The following is a 19,044-nucleotide window of genomic DNA, read 5'->3' on the forward strand; positions in this document are numbered from 1 at the left end:
TGACCCAGAGGGACAGACTTCAGTTCTCTATAGAAAGAAAGAAAGAAAGAAAGAAAGAAAGAAAGAAAGAAAGAAAGAAAGAAAGAAAGAAAGAAAGAAAGAAAGAAAGAAAGAAAGAACAAAAGGAGTTAAACAACATGACTGTCCTAAACTTGCTTACCCCAAAATAAAACTTTATTTCTTCTGGTTGTCTGGTTGGCATGGAGACCCTCTCTCCTCTCAGGTGAGTGACACGTGACTGTTACTGTTCTTTTAAGCGATAAAGTTGTTATGTCAAAGTGGACAAAAAAGCGCAGAGGAAAGAAGATGGAGACTAAATGCTAACTAAAGTTACTATGGTAACAGCGGAATGACCATAGAAGAAGACATTTGATCATTTATGGATGCAACGTTTCCTCAGCATATCAAATTCCGTCACACACAACCTTTAAACACAAAGTGCTTTCTTCACCGGCTAACTGATTCCATTAGCATTGCTACAACACTGTAGCTAACTCATTCCATATGTTTCTATTAGCATTGCTACAACACTGTAGCTAACCGATTATATTAGCATTGCTACAACACTGTAGCTAACCGATTATATTAGCATTGCTACAACACTGTAGCTAACCGATTATATTAGCATTGCTACAACACTGTAGCTAACTGATTCCATATGTTTCTATTAGCATTGCTACAACACTGTAGCTAACCGATTCTATTAGCATTGCTACAACACTGTAGCTAACCGATTATATTAGCATTGCTACAACACTGTAGCTAACCGATTCTATTAGCATTGCTACAACAGTGTAGCTAACCGATTCCATTAGCATTGCTACAACACTGTAGCTAACTGATCCCATATATGTTTCCATTAGCATTGCTACAACAATGCTAACTAGCATTGTCACTAACCGTGACGCTGATTTAAAAATAGTAAACTGAGCCTTTAAATGTTCTATAAACCAATGAAAAGTATTATTTGAATGAAAAACACAAAACAGGAATAAAAAGAACATTAAACTGACTGATTGTTCTTTTATTCCTGCCTTTGATCTTCAGTTGCATTTTAAAATATTTTACTTGTTAGTTAAATATAAACCATTTACTGAACCACCAGCGAACCACTTCTATTCTAACACACGCACACGCACGCACACACACACACACACACACACACACACACACACACACACACACACACACACACACACACACACACACACACACACACACACACACACACACACACACACACACACACACACACCATACATAGGCTTATGCAAATATTTATTTATGCAAATATTTGATTATTCAAATATGTATGTATATGTATAATTATGACAATCAAGTAATCAATCAATCAATCAATCAATCAATGTGAACCTCCATGTTCTGATCACAAACACCAGAGAGAGATAATCAGTGTGTGTGTGTGTGTGTGTGTGTGTGTGTGTGTGTGTATGTGTGTGTGTGTGTGTGTGCGTGCGTGCGTGCGTGCATGTGTGTGTGTGTGTGTCTGCGCGTGCGTGCGTGTGCGTGTGTGTGTCCACATCAACAACATAAACACATTGCTGCTTCATCCATGAGAACTAAAGACAGGAACTGTGATGTAAACATCAAATAATAATTTAAATACATGAAAAAATAAATAAATAAACAGCCAGATGGAAGCCAGAGGCATTGAACCTGTGGCGTGTCATGTACAGAACACACTGCGTGAAAAGAGGAGTTAACGGGCAATTACGGGAACTGTATTTTGCCCGTAAACCTCATGTTTAGCAGCACATACAGTTAATATACGGTAATATACAGGTGTGATGGTATACAATTCAGTCACTTATTCAGTTTACCAGAAAGTTTAACAGGAGTTTCCTGTAATATACACATCCATATAACATGCTTTTAGCGCAGTGACAGTACCCTGTGGTGTGTACAGTAACCTAATTCATAAACATCACATGTAACTGTGAAATGGACCACAATGCACTGCAGCGTCTATCGTCACCAAGCAACCAATCTGGATAATTCTAGTACTTTTAACTTGAAAAGGTAATGGAGGATTAATTACACGTGGTTAATGTGTATTAATGTCTGTGAATCCATAGATGTATTATCATATTTACGTATACCTTGGTCATTATTGTGAATTAATGTATAATTTATTTTAACATATTTATTTATTTCTAGCTTGGTTTTTGAAACGTAGCTTTCAAGGAGGCGGCCTGTGCATTGGCTCCACCCACACAGCTCTCTCCTCTGATTGGTCGGCTCTGGGTCTTACCTGTCTTTGGGGTCCAATGGGCTCAGACTCTCTGCGTCGGGGGCGGGTCGACGGCAGTGAGTGACAGGGCGACTGGGCGGGGCTTCCACCACTGCTCCGCCTCGATGCTTCCTCCTCGGTTAGCGTTAGCATCCCACAACGGCTGCTGTCCCGCGTGTGTTGTTTGGGCCGGACCACTAGCTCCGCCCCTTTAGCCAAACACACAATATCATGGTAGCATTAACCACTAGCTCCGTCCCTTTAGCCAAACACACAATATCATGGTAGCATTAACCACTAGCTCCGCCCCTTTAGCCAAACAAACAATAGCATTAACCACTAGCTCCGCCCCTTTAGCCAAACAAATTAATATATCATGGTAACATGAATGTTAGCTATCGTGTTAGCGTGAGTTCACGTTAGCTATCATGTTAGCGTTAGTTCACGTTAGCTATCATGTTAGCGTGAGTTCAGGTTAGCTATCATGTTAGCATTAGTTCACACTATCATGAAGCTCTGAGCCTGTAGTAGTAGTATTAGTAGTGGTAGATAGTAGATAGTATAATAGTATTAGTAGTAGATAGTAGATTGTATAATAGTAGTAGATAGTAGATAGTATATAGTACCTGAAGCTCTGAGCCTGCGTCTCTCCTCTTGCTCCTCTAGGGGGCGGAGTTCTTCAGGCTCGTCATCGGTGGTCCCGGACGTGGTTGGCTGGAAGTCCCTGAGCTCCGCCTCCTTGTCGATGATTACCCACTCCTTGCTGTCGAAGTCTTCCTCCTCGGCCAATGGGACGGAGCGGATGAAGGCGTTGCTGTGAGCCTCCTGGTCCACAGACGGCGCTGCAGAGTCGCCCTGACGACCAGCGCTGGTCTGACGGTCGCCACGGCAACCAGCGTCGATGGACAGCATCTGAGCCGGCTGCGACGAGTAGACGTGACGAGACGGAGACCCTAGCATCTCCATGCGCGACCTAGCATCCACATAGAATACATTAGACCCTAGCATCCACATATAATACATTAGACCCTAGCATCCACATAGAGTACATTAGACCCTAGCATCTACGTAGAATACATTAGACCCTAGCATCTCCATGCGCGACCTAGCATCCACATAGAATACATTAGACCCTAGCATCCACATAGAATACATTAGACCCTAGCATCCACATAGAATACATTAGACCCTAGCATCTACATAGAATACATTAGACCCTAGCATCCACTAATACATTAGACCCTAGAATCCACAAATAATACATTAGACCCTAGCATCTACATAGAATACATTAGAGTAGACACTAGCATCTACATAGAATACATTAGACCCTAGCATCCACATATAATACATTAGACCCTAGCATCCACATATAATACATTAGACCCTAGCATCCACATAGAATACATTAGACCCTAGCATCTACATAGAATACATTAGACCCTAGCATCCACGTAGAATACATTAGACCCTAGCATCCACATAGAATACATTAGACCCTAGCATCCACATATAATACATTAGAGTCGACCCTAGCATCCACATATAATACATTAGAGTCGACCCTAGCATCCACATAGAATACATTAGACCCTAGCATCCACATATAATACATTAGACCCTAGCATCCAGGTAGAATACATTAGACCCTAGCATCCACATAGAATACATTAGACCCTAGCATCCACGTAGAATACATTAGACCCTGGCATCCACATAGAATACATTAGACCCTAGCATCCACGTAGAATACATTAGACCCTAGCATCCACGTAGAATACATTAGACCCTAGCATCCACATAGAATACATTAGACCCTAGCATCCACATAGAATACATTAGACCCTAGCATCCACATAGAATACATTAGACCCTAGCATCCACATAGAGTACATTAGACCCTAGCATCCACATAGAATGCATTAGACCCTAGCATCTACATATAATACATTAGACCCTAGCATCCACATAGAATACATTAGACCCTAGCATCTACATAGAATACATTAGACCCTAGCATCCACGTAGAATACATTAGACCCTAGCATCCACATAGAATACATGATTAGAGTATGGTATATATTATCTATAGCATGGTGGTCTATTATATCTATAGATAGTATGGTATATATCTCTATATAGCATGGTGGTCTATTATATCTATAGATAGTATGTTATATATATCTCTATATAGCATGGTGGTCTATTATATCTATAGATAGTATGGTATATATCTCTATATAGCATGGTGGTCTATTATATCTATAGATAGTATATATCTCTATATAGCATGGTGGTGTATTATATTCATAGATAGTAAGTTATATATATCTCTATATAGCATGGTGGTGTATTATATCTATAGATAGTATGGTATATATCTCTATATAGCATGGTGGTCTATTATATCTATATATAGTATGGTATATATCTTTATATAGCATGGTGGTGTATTATATCTATAGATAGTATGTTATATATATATCTCTATATAGCATGGTGGTCTATTATATCCATAGATAGTATGTTATATATCTCTATATAGCATGGTGGTCTATTATATCTATAGATAATATGGTATATATATATATCTCTATATAGCATGGTGGTCTATTATATCTATAGATAATATGGTATATATATCTCTATATAGCATGGTGGTCTATTATATCTATAGATAATATGGTATATATATATATCTCTATATAGCATGGTGGTCTATTATATCTATAGATAATATGGTATATATATATATCTCTATATAGCATGGTGGTCTATTATATCTATAGATAATATGGTATATATATCTCTATATAGCATGGTGGTCTATTATATCTATAGATAGTATGTTATATATATATCTCTATATAGCATGGTGGTCTATTATATCTATAGATAGATAGTTATATATATATATATATATATATATATATATATATCTCTATATAGCATGGTGGTGTATTATATCTATAGATGGTTCTTTATATTACCGTGTCCCGTAGTCCACTCGGCCCTCGGCCGCAGACAGACGGTCAGATTCGGGGCTGTTTATTCGTCGGTATCTCAGAGATCGGACCTGAGCCCCGGGGGATTCTGGGACACCACCGCCTCGACCCGGAGACACCGGACACGCCCCTCTGCCCGCCTCTTCCTCCTGAGCGCCCTGAAACAGGAAGCCACATTGAATTGAAAGGTGTTTTTATTTTGTCCAATTCTACGAGCTGAAGCTCACAGGACTGTCCTGACCCTCATAATGTGGCCTTCTACTATAGCTGAAGAACACAGGACTGTCCTGACCCTCATAATGCAGCCTCCGGGAATGTATTTTATGGTTAATACATTTACTGTATATTTTAATACTTTTGTGCCAGCTGCTGTGGACATTTTAAATAGTTCAACATGTTCTAGACATTCTAATGATCACAAAACAATATATATATTACGGGCATTTTACTTACTTTTATCAGGGATAAAGGTCAAAGGTCATAGGTCAATTTTCATTAAAAATTTGCATATGAATCGTCCACCTGCCTCAACTTGTATTTTAATACCTGGTATGAATCGTCCACCTGACTCACCTTGCCCAGACTGATCCTGAGTTTGTTTCGGTTGAAGTCAGTCTCCTCCCACCCTTCTCCTCCTCCACCAATCAGCTCGCCGCCGGGGGCCTGGCTGCCCTGCTCTCCGATTGGCCGTCCTCCAGGTTGTGTGGGCGGGGCGTTCTCCTGGTCGCTGAGGTGTTCGTCTTGTAGGACATCTTCTGTGTTTTCCCTCTGGGGGTCGCCTGGCCCGGGAGTCACTACAGCTCTGTAAATATATAAAATATATACATATATATATATACATTATACTACAGCTCTACTACTACATTATACATAACCCTACAGCTCTGTCACTACAGCTCTGTAAATACATAAAATATATATATACATTATACTACAGCCCTGTAAAAATGTAAAATAATATATACATAATAATGTATGAATAGATACATTTTAATGTATAATATCTTTTATATATATTTCTCACCCCATTGGGCCGTGTGAGGTTGCATTAGCGTTGATAATGTATATTTATATATATTCATGTATATTTCTCACCCCATAGCAGCAGTGGGCCGTGTGAGGTTGCATTAGCGTTAATAATGTATATTTATATATTTTCAAATATATTTCTCACCCCATAGCAGCAGTGGGCCGTGTGAGGTTGCATTAGCGTTAATAATGTATATTTATATATTTTCATGTATATTTCTCACCCCATAGCAGCAGTGGGCCGTGTGAGGTTGCATTAGCGTTAATAATGTATATTTATATATTTTCATGTATATTTCTCACCCCATAGCAGCAGTGGGCCGTGTGTTTTGCTGCGGCTGCGTGGACGCGCTAGTCGACAGCGTAACATCTCCTCCTCCTTTCTCCCAATCAAACGGCTCGTTTTCTGTGATGACTCTCTCCTTCATGCTGTTGTCAAACACTGACATCAGCAGCTGGAAAATATAACGTTTAATATTCATTACATAATATTTATATGAAACATTACATGAATATACGTAATATTTATAACATGTATACATGATATATTGTTTAGGGGCGCTAGCCCCTCCTATATACAGGTTTAGTCTTGTCTAGACAAACATTAAAAATGCCATTAACAATGAACAGAGTATAATGTTTGTTTTGTCTCTAACACAAACATTAAACACCATTAAATGTTTGTTTTGTCTCTAACACAAACATTAAACGCCATTGACACTTATACCGCCATTGCCAAAGACCTTTGTCAATTGTGCTTTTATAGTGCATTCGATCGAGCGACCCATAATGCTACTCACGTTAGCCAGTTAGCTAGCTGTGTTGTTAGCACAACACTGGATCGTCCATCTTCGATCGCCGTCGCCATAATTATCCATTCTATGAATTTCTTTCAATCGCCTGTATCTCCTATTCCTTGTCCCAGATGGCATTTTTGGTCAAAACAACGTTTCTTTGACGGCACAGAGCCGACGATGTGGAGCTCCCCAGAGCTCGCGTAGCGAAGGGTCTGAGAGGTGTAGGCAGACCTGACGCGTAGCGAAGGGTCTGAGAGGTGGATGCAGACCCAACGCGTCTTCTACCCTCTCAGATATTGTAAAATCGAGTATATGTATATATAGTAATGTGATATGTGTACCTGGTAATCTGGTTTGGTGTAGTAATCCAAGGCCAGAACATGGTCGAGGAAGACGTTGAATTCTGGAGGCATATGTTTCAGGAGAATTCTGTGATCATAACGCTCCTTAATCTGACCCACTTGTTCCTAAAAAAACATGCACGCACGTGCGCACACACACACACACACACACACACACACACACACACACACACACACACACACACACACACACACGTTTCAGTAGAAACCTGTGATCGTAACTCTCACTACTCCTTGGTAAAACATAATCTATTCTATTCGGATCCAAACATTCCCTCAAGGTCAAAGTAAATCTTTTCAGAGTTGATGACATAGAAAAGTTGTAGAAATCCCTGTCCCCAATCCCTGTCTCCAATCCCTGTCCTCAACATGTCCCCAATCCCTGTCTCCAATCCTGTCCCCAACATGTCCCCAATCCCTGTCCCCAACATGTCCCCAACATGTCCCCAATCCCTGTCCCCAATATGTCCCCAATCCCTGTCCCCAACATGTCCCCAATCCCTGTCCCCAACATGTCCCCAATATGTCCCCAATCCCTGTCCCCAACATGTCCCCAATATGTCCCCAATCCCTGTCCCCAACATGTCCCCAATATGTCCCCAATCCCTGTCCCCAACATGTCCCCAATCCCTGTCCTCAACATGTCCCCAACATGTCCCCAATCCCTGTCCCCAACATGTCCCAAATATGTCCCCAATCCCTGTCTCCAATCCCTGTCCCCAACATGTCCCCAATCCCTGTCTCCAATCCTGTCCCCAACATGTCCCCAATCCCTGTCTCCAATCCTGTCCCCAACATGTCCCCAACATGTCCCCAATCCCTGTCTCCAATCCTGTCCCCAACATGTCCCCAATCCCTGTCCCTCCTTCACCTGCATGGTCAAATGTACTCACAATAATAACAATAACAACAATAATAACAATAACAGCAATAATAACAATATAATAACCTTGTCTTTGATCTTCCTCCATGGTAACAATACTAATAATAATAATAATAATAATAATAATAATAATAATAATAATAATAATAATAATAATAATAATAATAATAATAACAATAACAATAATATAATAACCTTGTCTTTGATCTTCCTCCATGGTAACTGGCCCACAGCGATAATAACAATAATAACAATAACAATAATATAATAACCTTGTCTTTGATCTTCCTCCATGGTAACATGGTAATATAACATGGTAACATGGTAATATAATAACCTTGTCTTTGATCTTCCTCCATGGTAACTATAATTACAGTAACATAATAACCTTGTCTTTGATCTTCCTCCATGGTAACTATAATAACTGTAGTAATATAATAACCTTGTCTTTGATCTTCCTCCATGGTAAATATAATAATAAAACTGTAGTAATATAATAACCTTGTCTTTGATCTTCCTCCATGGTAACTATAATAACTGTAGTAATATAATAACCTTGTCTTTGATCTTCCTCCATGGTAAATATAATAATAAAACTGTAGTAATATAATAACCTTGTCTTTGATCTTCCTCCATGGTAACTATAATAACTGTAGTAATATAATAACCTTGTCTTTGATCTTCCTCCGTGGTAACTGTAATAATATAACTGTAGTAATATAATAACCTTGTCTTTGATCTTCCTCCATGGTAACTATAATAACTGTAGTAATATAATAACCTTGTCTTTGATCTTCCTCCATGGTAACTATAATAACTGTAGTAATATAATAACCTTGTCTTTGATCTTCCTCCATGGTAACTATAATAATAAAACTGTAGTAATATAATAACCTTGTCTTTGATCTTCCTCCATGGTAACTGGCCCACAGCGAACTCCACCAGCATGTAGAACAACGACCACAAGTCGTCATGACGACCCATTTCCTGAAGATCATTTATTCATGTATTAAATGCAATTAAACACAAAATCATTACATTCATTAATCATAATTATGTGTTTCTGTGTCTTATTTCATGAATCATTTACAGACATTATGAATAAGAACAATTGTTTTGCTCTGTTATAATAAATTTATTACATTCACGTATTCTTACGTTTTTCAGAAATGTATTAATGGACAAAAAACCACAGTATTTCTTTGAACAGGTAGCACATGTAAGAGACGAACATAACCATATGACTAGACAAGCCAGTTCGGGTGTTTTGGTGGCACCTAAACCAAGAACAAATATTCTTAAATCTTCTATTATCTATAGAGATGTTGGAGAGGTTGGAATCAGGGGGGCAGTCAGCCAGATATTTCGTGAAGCCTCATTTGAAATCGGTAGTTCATATAATGGCCTGTTGTGGCGCTGGACCGGACCCAAAAAGCCCCATAGCTCCATAGAGGCCCATGTATTTTGGCCCAACTTCACCTAGACTGTATTACCTTAATAAACATGGTCATGAATACTTTCTTCTTCCAGTCACTAGTTTAAAGTCTCATTTCTAATGTCATAATATTCTTTTTGGAAAATTATGGTCCCATTAATTAAAAAAATGACCATAAAGAAAAAAAACCACCGCGTATGTTCTGAGGGGCGTGGCTACCATTACAGTCTATGATCGGGATTCCCCTCCCACTCGAGTCAAAATAAAAACCAACGGAGAAGAAGGGGGGAAGTCCCGCCTCGTTGTCTGGGCAGCCAATGACCAGCTGGTATACAAAACGGAGCCAGCCAATGGCCAGCTGGTACCAAAGATGGCGACTTACATCAGGAATTAGCATATTATTACAGGCTTCATTTTACGTTCATGTTAGACCCGGGGAACGCTTTGTCCATATTTTTTACAGTCTATGGTTGGAATGCACTACCAAAGTGTATAACCAATACAAATACAAAATTCATCTTTAAAATCAAGTTAAAAGAACACCTTATGTAAACCATACTGCAGTAACCCTGGGAAAATAACAATTCAAATGTATAATGTGCAGTGTTGGGCAGTAGCTAGCTACAAGTAGCGAAGCTACATAGCTTAACTACATTTATCAGTAGCTTGATGGTAGCTTCACTCCTTTTGAACCAAGTAGCGTTTTTTGTAGTGTAGCTATTTTTAGACCCAAGTAGTGACGTAGCTTTCAACAAAAGCTATAAGTTACAAATTGACTGTTAAATAAAGTTTTGTGGGGGAAAAAATCCATGATTGGTTGGTTTAGATAAGAGTCTGACAGTTATGTTGTTAAGCAGCAAGAGGATCCCACGCAGCAGCTGTCCTTTGGCTTTTATCTCTAGCACAACACAGTGAATTACTCACCTAATGCTGCCTGCAGGTTCCATGTTTAATTCCAGTGTGTGTAACCTACATTATTGTCTAAGTGAAAGTTTTCATATTGTAAATTTGATCGCTAACGTGGTTTAGCGAAGTAGTACTTTGACAGCTCATTCATCGTAGCTTGTTTACAAGTCCAACGGACTTCTTGTGCAGAAACTGCCCCATCAAAATAAGAGCCACTTGTATTGATTAGTCAACACTAGTTTTATTTCTAAGTCTACCTACAGGACATTAACATCTCATTTAAGTGCCTGTCAGCATTCTCTCAATCTGAGTATCCCATCCTCAAATATTCGGTAAAACAGTGCCTCCCCGAGGCACTGTATTACCTAGTGACCTGGGTCAGCTAGTCTCAGCTGGTGCGCAAATGGCTAGGCTGTGGCAATAATAATAATTAAAAAAAAAGAACAAAAAATAACTAAAATCGTTAATTTTTTGGAACCATGAACTTTAGTTCAAAATGTTGAATTATGAACTGAATTAGTTCCTTTAAAAAAATTTAACTGTGAACTGAACTATAGTTAATAAAAAAAGAACTTTCCCAACACTGAACACATGAATCAGCTGGCTCCTGACACCGCAAGGTACATTAATACAAGTAAATGTGAAAAAGTTGACACCAAAAGCCAGACAGAGGGCTTGTTTCCAGTTTGTTTTTTAATAAACAATCAAACTCAGCATTTTTGCCTGCCTATTAGGCTATTTGTTCGGTGGAAACTTGATCATGAAGTTGATAAAAAATATTTAAAAAAAAGTAGTGTCCATGTAGCTAGCTACTTTTGCCATGTAGCTTATAGTGTAGCTTGCTACAATTATCTGGGGATAGCTTCTTTGTAGTTGAGCTATATTTAATAGAGAGTAACTGGTAGTGTAGCTTACTACATTTTCCAAGTAGCTTGCCCATCACTGATAATGTGTTGAAAGTGATTTTTTGCTATGTTTCTTTGTTTTTTATTTCTCCTATGTTTTTTATTTTCTTATTTTATATTTTATTTTACTATGTTTTATTTTGAGTTAGTGTTTGTAAACAATTGTAAGTATTGCCAATGTTAAATGTTTGTCTGTGTCGGACCCCAGGAAGACTAGCTTTTGTCAAGGCAAAAGCTAATGGGGATCCTTATAAACAATAAACAATAAAGAATTGATACTGTATGTATAATGTATTGGTGTACTTATTGCATAATACATTTATACTGTGATGTATTGGTGTACTTATATGTACAATACATTTATACTGTGATGTATTGGTGTACTTATATGTACAATACATTTATACTGTGATGTATTGGTGTACTTACAATACATTTATACTGTGATGTATTGGTGTACTTATATGTACATACTTTGTTTTTGTGGGCGTTGACCGAAGCATAACGAACTGTCCCTCTGAATCCAGCCACCGTCCTGGGCTGAAAAGACAAATATAAACCTCATTAATATTCATTAAAATATCAACAGGACGGAAATTATTGATATCAAAACTGATCGCATCGCTCCACAGTCTGGGAGTGTCTGCATTCCGTACAATTCTAAGAAAAGATTATGTGTTAAGACGGCCCACCGCGGTCCCGTCACTAGACGATACATCTAGCTACTTCAGCCACATCCGGGATAACATCCGGTCCGTCGATAAATGTGCTCCGCTGCTATAAATCGCTGGGCGTTCTGATTTAATGGGTTAAATTACCCCGGGCGTTCTGATTTAATGGGTTAAATTACCCCGGGCGTTCTGATTTAATGGGTTAAAATCCCCCGGGCGTTCTGATTTAATGGGTTAAATTACCCCGGGTGTTCTGATTTAATGGGTTAAATTACCCCGGGCGTTCTGATTTAATGGGTTAAATTACCCCGGGTGTTCTGATTTAATGGGTTAAATTACCCTGGGTGTTTTGATTTAATGGGTTAAATTACCCCGGGTGTTCTGATTTAATGGGTTAAATTACCCCGGGCGTTCTGATTTAATGGGTTAAATTACCCCGGGCGTTCTGATTTAATGGGTTAAATTACCCCGGGCGTTCTGATTTAATGGGTTAAATTACCCCGGGTGTTCTGATTTAAAACACAATAATACAATTATAAAATGACATTAGGATGCATAAAATCTAATTCTATTAGAGTGAAACAAACACTCCATCCTACTTATTGTGCCCTGATTGATTGATTGATCCATTGATTGATTGATTGATTGACAGCTGTCACTCACGTCTCTCCATGCAGAATAAAATCATAAGTGTCCAAAGGAACTCAAACTGAAACACAAAACAACAAAAGGTCAAACAAAGGTCAACAAAACACAAACATAAGTAAATAAAAAGATGAAAATGCTTCAAAATGAAATATAAATATGTTTACAAATGATATATATAATTATATACATATATATATATATATAATTAAGCACATATTATGTATACATGCATGCGTCGCTCGCACGCACACACACACACACACACACACACACACACACACACACACACACACACACACACACACACACACACACACACACACACACACACACACACACACACACACACCAAATAACATTTTATAACATTGTATTTTCTGGGAGGTCGAAGGGTGACCGATCTGTCTGTGGCCAGAACCAGGACCAATCCAATCCATGTTCAAGATGTTGAGAGAGAGAGAGAGAGAGAGAGAGAGAGAGAGAGAGAGAGAGAGAGAGAGAGAGAGAGAGAGAGAGAGAGAGAGAGAGAGAGAGAGAGAGAGAGAGAGAGAGAGAGAGAGAGAGAGAGAGAGAGAGACAGACAGACAGACAGACAGACAGACAGACAGACAGACAGACAGACAGACAGACAGACAGACAGACAGACAGACAGACAGACAGACAGACAGACAGACAGACAGACAGACAGACTCACCGGGCGGACCTCTCCTGTCGTATTGGTATATTGTCGAGCCAAACCAAAGTCCAGCATGTAACACTTCCTGTATGTTGAAGGTAGTCGGCCCATCGCAAAGTTTGACTGCAGTGAAAAAACAAAGACACAAATCAGAGTCACGTTTAGGTGGAGTCGCCATTTTTATTAAATTACGTCTCTCAGTTACTGTTTTAAAAGCTAAATTATTCAGAAATGAGTGTAGTTTTAAAATCTGTTGCTATGCTAAATTATTTAGAATGTCAGTAGCACTTCAATGTCGGTTAGGAGTGGACCGAATATTTCTATTAATTATTTCGATGCCGCCAGGTGGCAGGAAAAGGGTAGTTAAAGCTGTGCTAGCCAGCGCCTGCGTTCACTTAAAGACAATCAGTGCTATCATTAGCATTAGCGCTGTAGCCCCTCCCATGCACACTCACTGTAAGGACAGCTCAGCCAAGCATTGCTCAGCCAATCAAATCATGGCTATGGAATGCTTAGCAAATGTGCCTACTCAAGTCTCAAAGCTCTTTACAATGGTCCAGTGACTCCAGTCATTCATACATTGGGAGGTGAAGTGTGTGATAATGCTGGCCGTTGGCCGGAGGTTCCAGGGAGTAGACAGGTCCACAACTATACATTTCACACATTTCATTTACTATAAGACAACATAATACAATGAAGGAAATGCAACATAAAAGGAGCAAACACCCCTCCTCCTCCACAGTACTTAATGGCACCCTCCAATCTAGAGAGGAGTGCCTGCAGCACTGCAGAGGAGAGACAGGTGACAAACAGACCAATGCAACTTCAATACAAATAAACATTTTTAAACGCTTTCAACCATTGTGTCTATATAAGGGCACGGGCTGGCCTGGCCCGTGACAAAGTGGCGAACAGTCAAGTCAGCGTCCTCACTTTCACACACCGACGGTGGCGAGTTCACACCGAGCGACTCATTGGAGGCAGTGTGGCAGTGTCTTTCCCAAGGACACTTCCACATGTGGACAGGAGGAGGAGCGGGGATTCGAACCGCCGACCCATGGATCATTGGACGATCCGCTCTACCTCCTGAGCCACATCCGCCCCGGCTATGGGGTACACACAGCCACCCCGGCTATGGGGTACACACAGCCACCCCGGCTATGGGGTACATACAAAGCTGGGCATAGGAGGAGCTAGCAGCACTGCTCAAAAAGCCACCTTTACCTTCAAAGCAACCAAAGGTATGCCCCATATCTTGCAAGTCTTTTTTTTTTTTTTTTTTTTTTTCGGCTTACGCCTTTTATTGATTTTTGAAGGGACAGACAGTAGGCTGACAGGAAACGGGAGAGAGATGGGGGGATGACATGCAGTAAAGGCCGTGTCGGGTCCGGGAGTCGAACCCGCGGCACACTGCGACTGGATTACCAGTCCGGTGCCCAGACCGTTACGCTACGGCCTGGGCCTTCTTGCAAGTCTGATTGAACCCTACACACCCTCCCGAGCACTCAGATCAGCCAACACAGGAAGGCTGGAAGTAGTCCACACGTCCCAGTTAGGTTCTTGATAACTATTTATATATGTGATGTATCACCATGTGTTGTTCTATTGTTCTGTATGATGTATCACCATGTGTTGTTCTATTGTTCTGTATGATGTATCACCATGTGTTGTTCTATTGTTCTGTATGATGTATCACCATGTGTTGTTCTATTGTTCTGTATGATGTATCACCATGTGTTGTTCTTGCTTATTGTAAATCGCTCTGGATTAAGAGCGTCTGATAAATGCCTACATTGTCAATTGTAAACTACTACTACTACTACTTCTTCTTCTTGCTGCGAGAGTGAGGTCTAGCCAACACCAACTCGGGATTCCTGGATCTCTGCCCTCCACAAATTCCTATCCAACATCAGGTTTTTGAGCTCTGCAGTGTTGTTAGCCAAGTTGTCGCGCCGCAGCACGTCTACATTAGGTGGTACGCTTCTTTCTCCTCCTGGCTTTGCCCTGGGTTGGCCCACTACTACTACTACTACTACTACTACTACTACTACTACTACTACTACTAATACTAATACTAATACTAATACTAATACTAATAATAACAACTTACAGGCTTGATGTCTCGGTGCAGGAACCCTACAGAGTGAATTGCTTCTATAGATTCCAGGATCTGTTTCCCGAGGCGGAGCGTTGTGCTCATACTGAAGGTCCCTCTGGGCTGCGAACGGCGCAGGTCTGCCAAGTTACGACCCTGCTTAAATTACACATGTTATAATGCTGTTATTACTGCTGTAAATACATGTAATTACACTGTTATAACTACTATTACTAACACAGGTCTGCCAAGTTACGACCCTGCTTAAATTACACATGTTATAATGCTGTTATTACTGCTGAAAATACATGTAATTACACTGTTATTACTGCTGTAAATACATGTTATAATGCTATTATTACTGCTGTAAATACATGTAATTACACTGTAATTACTGCTGTAAATACATGTTATAATGCTATTATTACTGCTGTAAATACATGTAATTACACTGTTATAACTACTATTACTAACACAGGTCTGCCAAGTTACGACCCTGCTTAAATTACACATGTTATAATGCTGTTATTACTGCTGTAAATACATGTTATAATGCTGTTATTACTGCTGTAAATACATGTAATTACACTGTTATTACTGCTGTAAATACATGTAATTACACTGTTACTACTGCTATTACTAACACAATAACACTGTAACATACAGTATGTTATGTCATCTATAACATACAGTTTGTTATGTCATCTATAACATACAGTTTGTTATGTATGTTATGCTGACATGTTATTATGATCATCTGTCCGTACCTGTAGTTGCATGACGACATAGTTGAACTTGTCATTTCTCCCACAACCAATAAATTTACACACATGGTTTTTACCTGAAAGAAAACACAAGCAGGTTAGTAGAATATAGCTTTAGTATCAATATGTTACAGTTTATACTGGCAGAAAACACAAGCAGGTCAGTAGAATATAGCTTTAGTATCAATATGTTACAGTTTATACTGGCAGAAAACACAAGCAGGTCAGTAGAATATAGCTTTAGTATCAATATGTTACAGTTTATACTGGCAGAAAACACAAGCAGGTTCGACTTTAGAATCAATAGGCTATGTTACAATTCATACTGGTAGAAACTATTATACTATTATATATTATTATTATTATTATTATTATTATGGTATTATATTGGTTTATCTATGTTATGATTTATACTGGTAGAGATTATTATTTGTACCAGTTATTGTGCCATAACACTACAGTTGAGATTACAGATTACAGGAAACAACAATGGGTTAAAGTCTCACCTTTATTATTTAGGTTGTAAATCATGTTCTAAAATGTTTGACACATGCAGTGCTTCCTGGTTCTGGCCTAGGAAAAATAAAGAGGAAGGTGCACGGAGGTGTGGCCCCGTCTCCTGCGGGAGGTTTGCACATGCTCAGTGTATAGAGGAAGTGTGATGATGGAGTGTTTCAGCAGAGGTGCTAGATAGAAAGCTCAAACCTTGTGATGTAAATAATGAGATCCAGAACAGTTAATTAAACAGCAGTCACCTTCCCTTTTCAAATGTTTTATATCATCCACAGCATGAACACTACGCTACGCTGCTACGTAGATGCTACGCTGCTACATAGATGCTACGCTACGCGGCTACGTAGATGCTACGCTGCTACATGGACCTCACATGTAGAGTTCGTGACACCTACGACGCACCACCAATCTGACTATATGGTCGATCTGTTTGCCCAAATATGGAGATGTCTTTATCTGTGAGACCTTGTCCTTTTATCCTCATATATGAGGTTAGACAACAAAACAATCCATATTTGGGCATAGAGAAAGACATGGTGTTATTAGAATATACAAGTCATTATCATGTTGTTACCCTGCAGTTTCTTCAGAACAGCCACCTCCATCTTCAGGACCTGTTTGGGTTGCTGAGCCGACTCCACCTTCAGAGCAACGTTCTCCCTGGTGAGAAGATCCAAGGCTTCGTAGATCTCCCCGAAACCTCCACCTCCGATCTTCTTTAGCTGTTAAAAAGGTTTAGGGATAGGGTTAGGTTTAGGTACGGGTTAGGTTTAGGGTAAGGGTTAGGTATGGAGGTATAACTTATTACTTTCCATCGGTCCTTCACCATACAGTTGGATGGTAAGATGCTTCTCTGTAAGGGTTAGGATTAGTGGAAGGGATAGGGGTAGGTTTAGGGTAAGGGGTAAGGTACGGGTAAGGGGTACTGGTAAGGGGTAAGGTTTGAGTTGTAACATACTACTTTCCATCGGTCCTTCACCATACAGTTAGGTGGTAAAATGTCCACCTGCTCTGTAAGGGTTAGGTTTAGTGGAAGGGGTAGGGATAGGGGTAGGTTTAGGGTAAGGGGTAAGGGGTAGGGTTAGGTATGGAGGTATAACTTACTACTTTCCATCGGTCCTTCACCATACAGTTAGGTGGTAAAATGTCCACCTGCTCTGTAAGGGTTAGGTTTAGTGGAAGGGGTAGGTTTAGGGTAAGGGGTAAGGGGTAGGGTTAGGTATGGAGGTATAACTTACTACTTTCCATCGGTCCTTCACCATACAGTTAGGTGGTAAAATGTCCACCTGCTCTGCCGTTCCATTCATGTTGTTATTGTCATTGAGACCAGGAACTAGACACTGCATCTGCCAGCCGGACAGAACCCGCGCTGCGCCCAGCTTAAACGAGCCATTTATCTGTTCGAAAACAAACACCAATTAACACCAATTAACATCATAACCCATGTTCTCTGTGGATATGTCTGTATGTCTGTCTGTCTGTCTGTCTGTCTGTCTGTCTGTCTTTTTATATATATGACATACTGTATGGAATATAATTACCAACACTTCTCTACTGTGCTGTTACAATTACAAACTTTTATTCTTAATGTTAATAATACTGTGCTGAAATGTACAGTTACTTTACTTATACATGTTATATATTGTGAGATATAAAACTGTATTTCCCTCATTATAATAATGTAAAATGTACCACATCTCACCTTCCAAGTCCAAAAGGACAAAATACTCACATTTCCATTCATATAATATGTGTCTCATGTTACAAAAACAACATGTATGCGTCTGTCTGTCTGTCTGTCTGTCTGTCTGTCTGTCTGTCTGTCTGTCTGTCTGTCTGTCTGTCTGTCTGTCTGTCTGTCTGTCTGTCTGTCTGTCTGTCTGTCTGTCACATGATTGGTCCAGTGGTTGAAAGGAAGACATGTGATTGGTTGAACAGTGACCATGCTGCTTCATGCCATGCTGCAGGCCATCCAATCAGCATGCAGAGTTCTGCTGGCCTGGTCAGAGGTCAAAGGTCATGTCTGTCTGTCTGTCTGTCTGTCTTTCTGTCTGTCTGCCTGCACATCAGTCAGTCGGTCAATCAGTCAGTCGGTCACTCAGTC

General features: G+C 39.8%; 1 protein-coding gene across 1 annotated transcript in view; it reads right to left on the minus strand.

The window, feature by feature from the left end:
* Positions 1 to 18,301, minus strand: part of ttbk1a (tau tubulin kinase 1a) — a gene marked incomplete at its 3' end in the record, with an annotated part of 33,986 nt that extends 15,685 nt beyond the window's left edge. Inside the window, exons 1-13 of the mRNA XM_083764324.1 lie at positions 18,179 to 18,301; positions 17,515 to 17,662; positions 16,431 to 16,504; positions 15,679 to 15,819; positions 13,587 to 13,691; positions 12,048 to 12,113; positions 9,222 to 9,314; positions 7,424 to 7,549; positions 6,589 to 6,740; positions 5,830 to 6,058; positions 5,242 to 5,414; positions 2,878 to 3,224; positions 2,273 to 2,460 (exon numbers count right to left, since the gene is read on the minus strand). Of these exons, the coding sequence (XP_083620450.1) occupies positions 2,273 to 2,460; positions 2,878 to 3,224; positions 5,242 to 5,414; positions 5,830 to 6,058; positions 6,589 to 6,740; positions 7,424 to 7,549; positions 9,222 to 9,314; positions 12,048 to 12,113; positions 13,587 to 13,691; positions 15,679 to 15,819; positions 16,431 to 16,504; positions 17,515 to 17,662; positions 18,179 to 18,286 (1,950 nt within the window). The 5' untranslated portion in view covers positions 18,287 to 18,301. The remainder of the gene's footprint in view (positions 1 to 2,272; positions 2,461 to 2,877; positions 3,225 to 5,241; positions 5,415 to 5,829; positions 6,059 to 6,588; positions 6,741 to 7,423; positions 7,550 to 9,221; positions 9,315 to 12,047; positions 12,114 to 13,586; positions 13,692 to 15,678; positions 15,820 to 16,430; positions 16,505 to 17,514; positions 17,663 to 18,178) is intronic.
* Positions 18,302 to 19,044: the final 743 nt, after the last annotated feature.

Source organism: Protomyctophum parallelum, assembly GCF_964188405.1.
Source record: "Protomyctophum parallelum genome assembly, chromosome: 5".
Taxonomy (NCBI): Eukaryota; Metazoa; Chordata; class Actinopteri; order Myctophiformes; family Myctophidae; genus Protomyctophum; species Protomyctophum parallelum.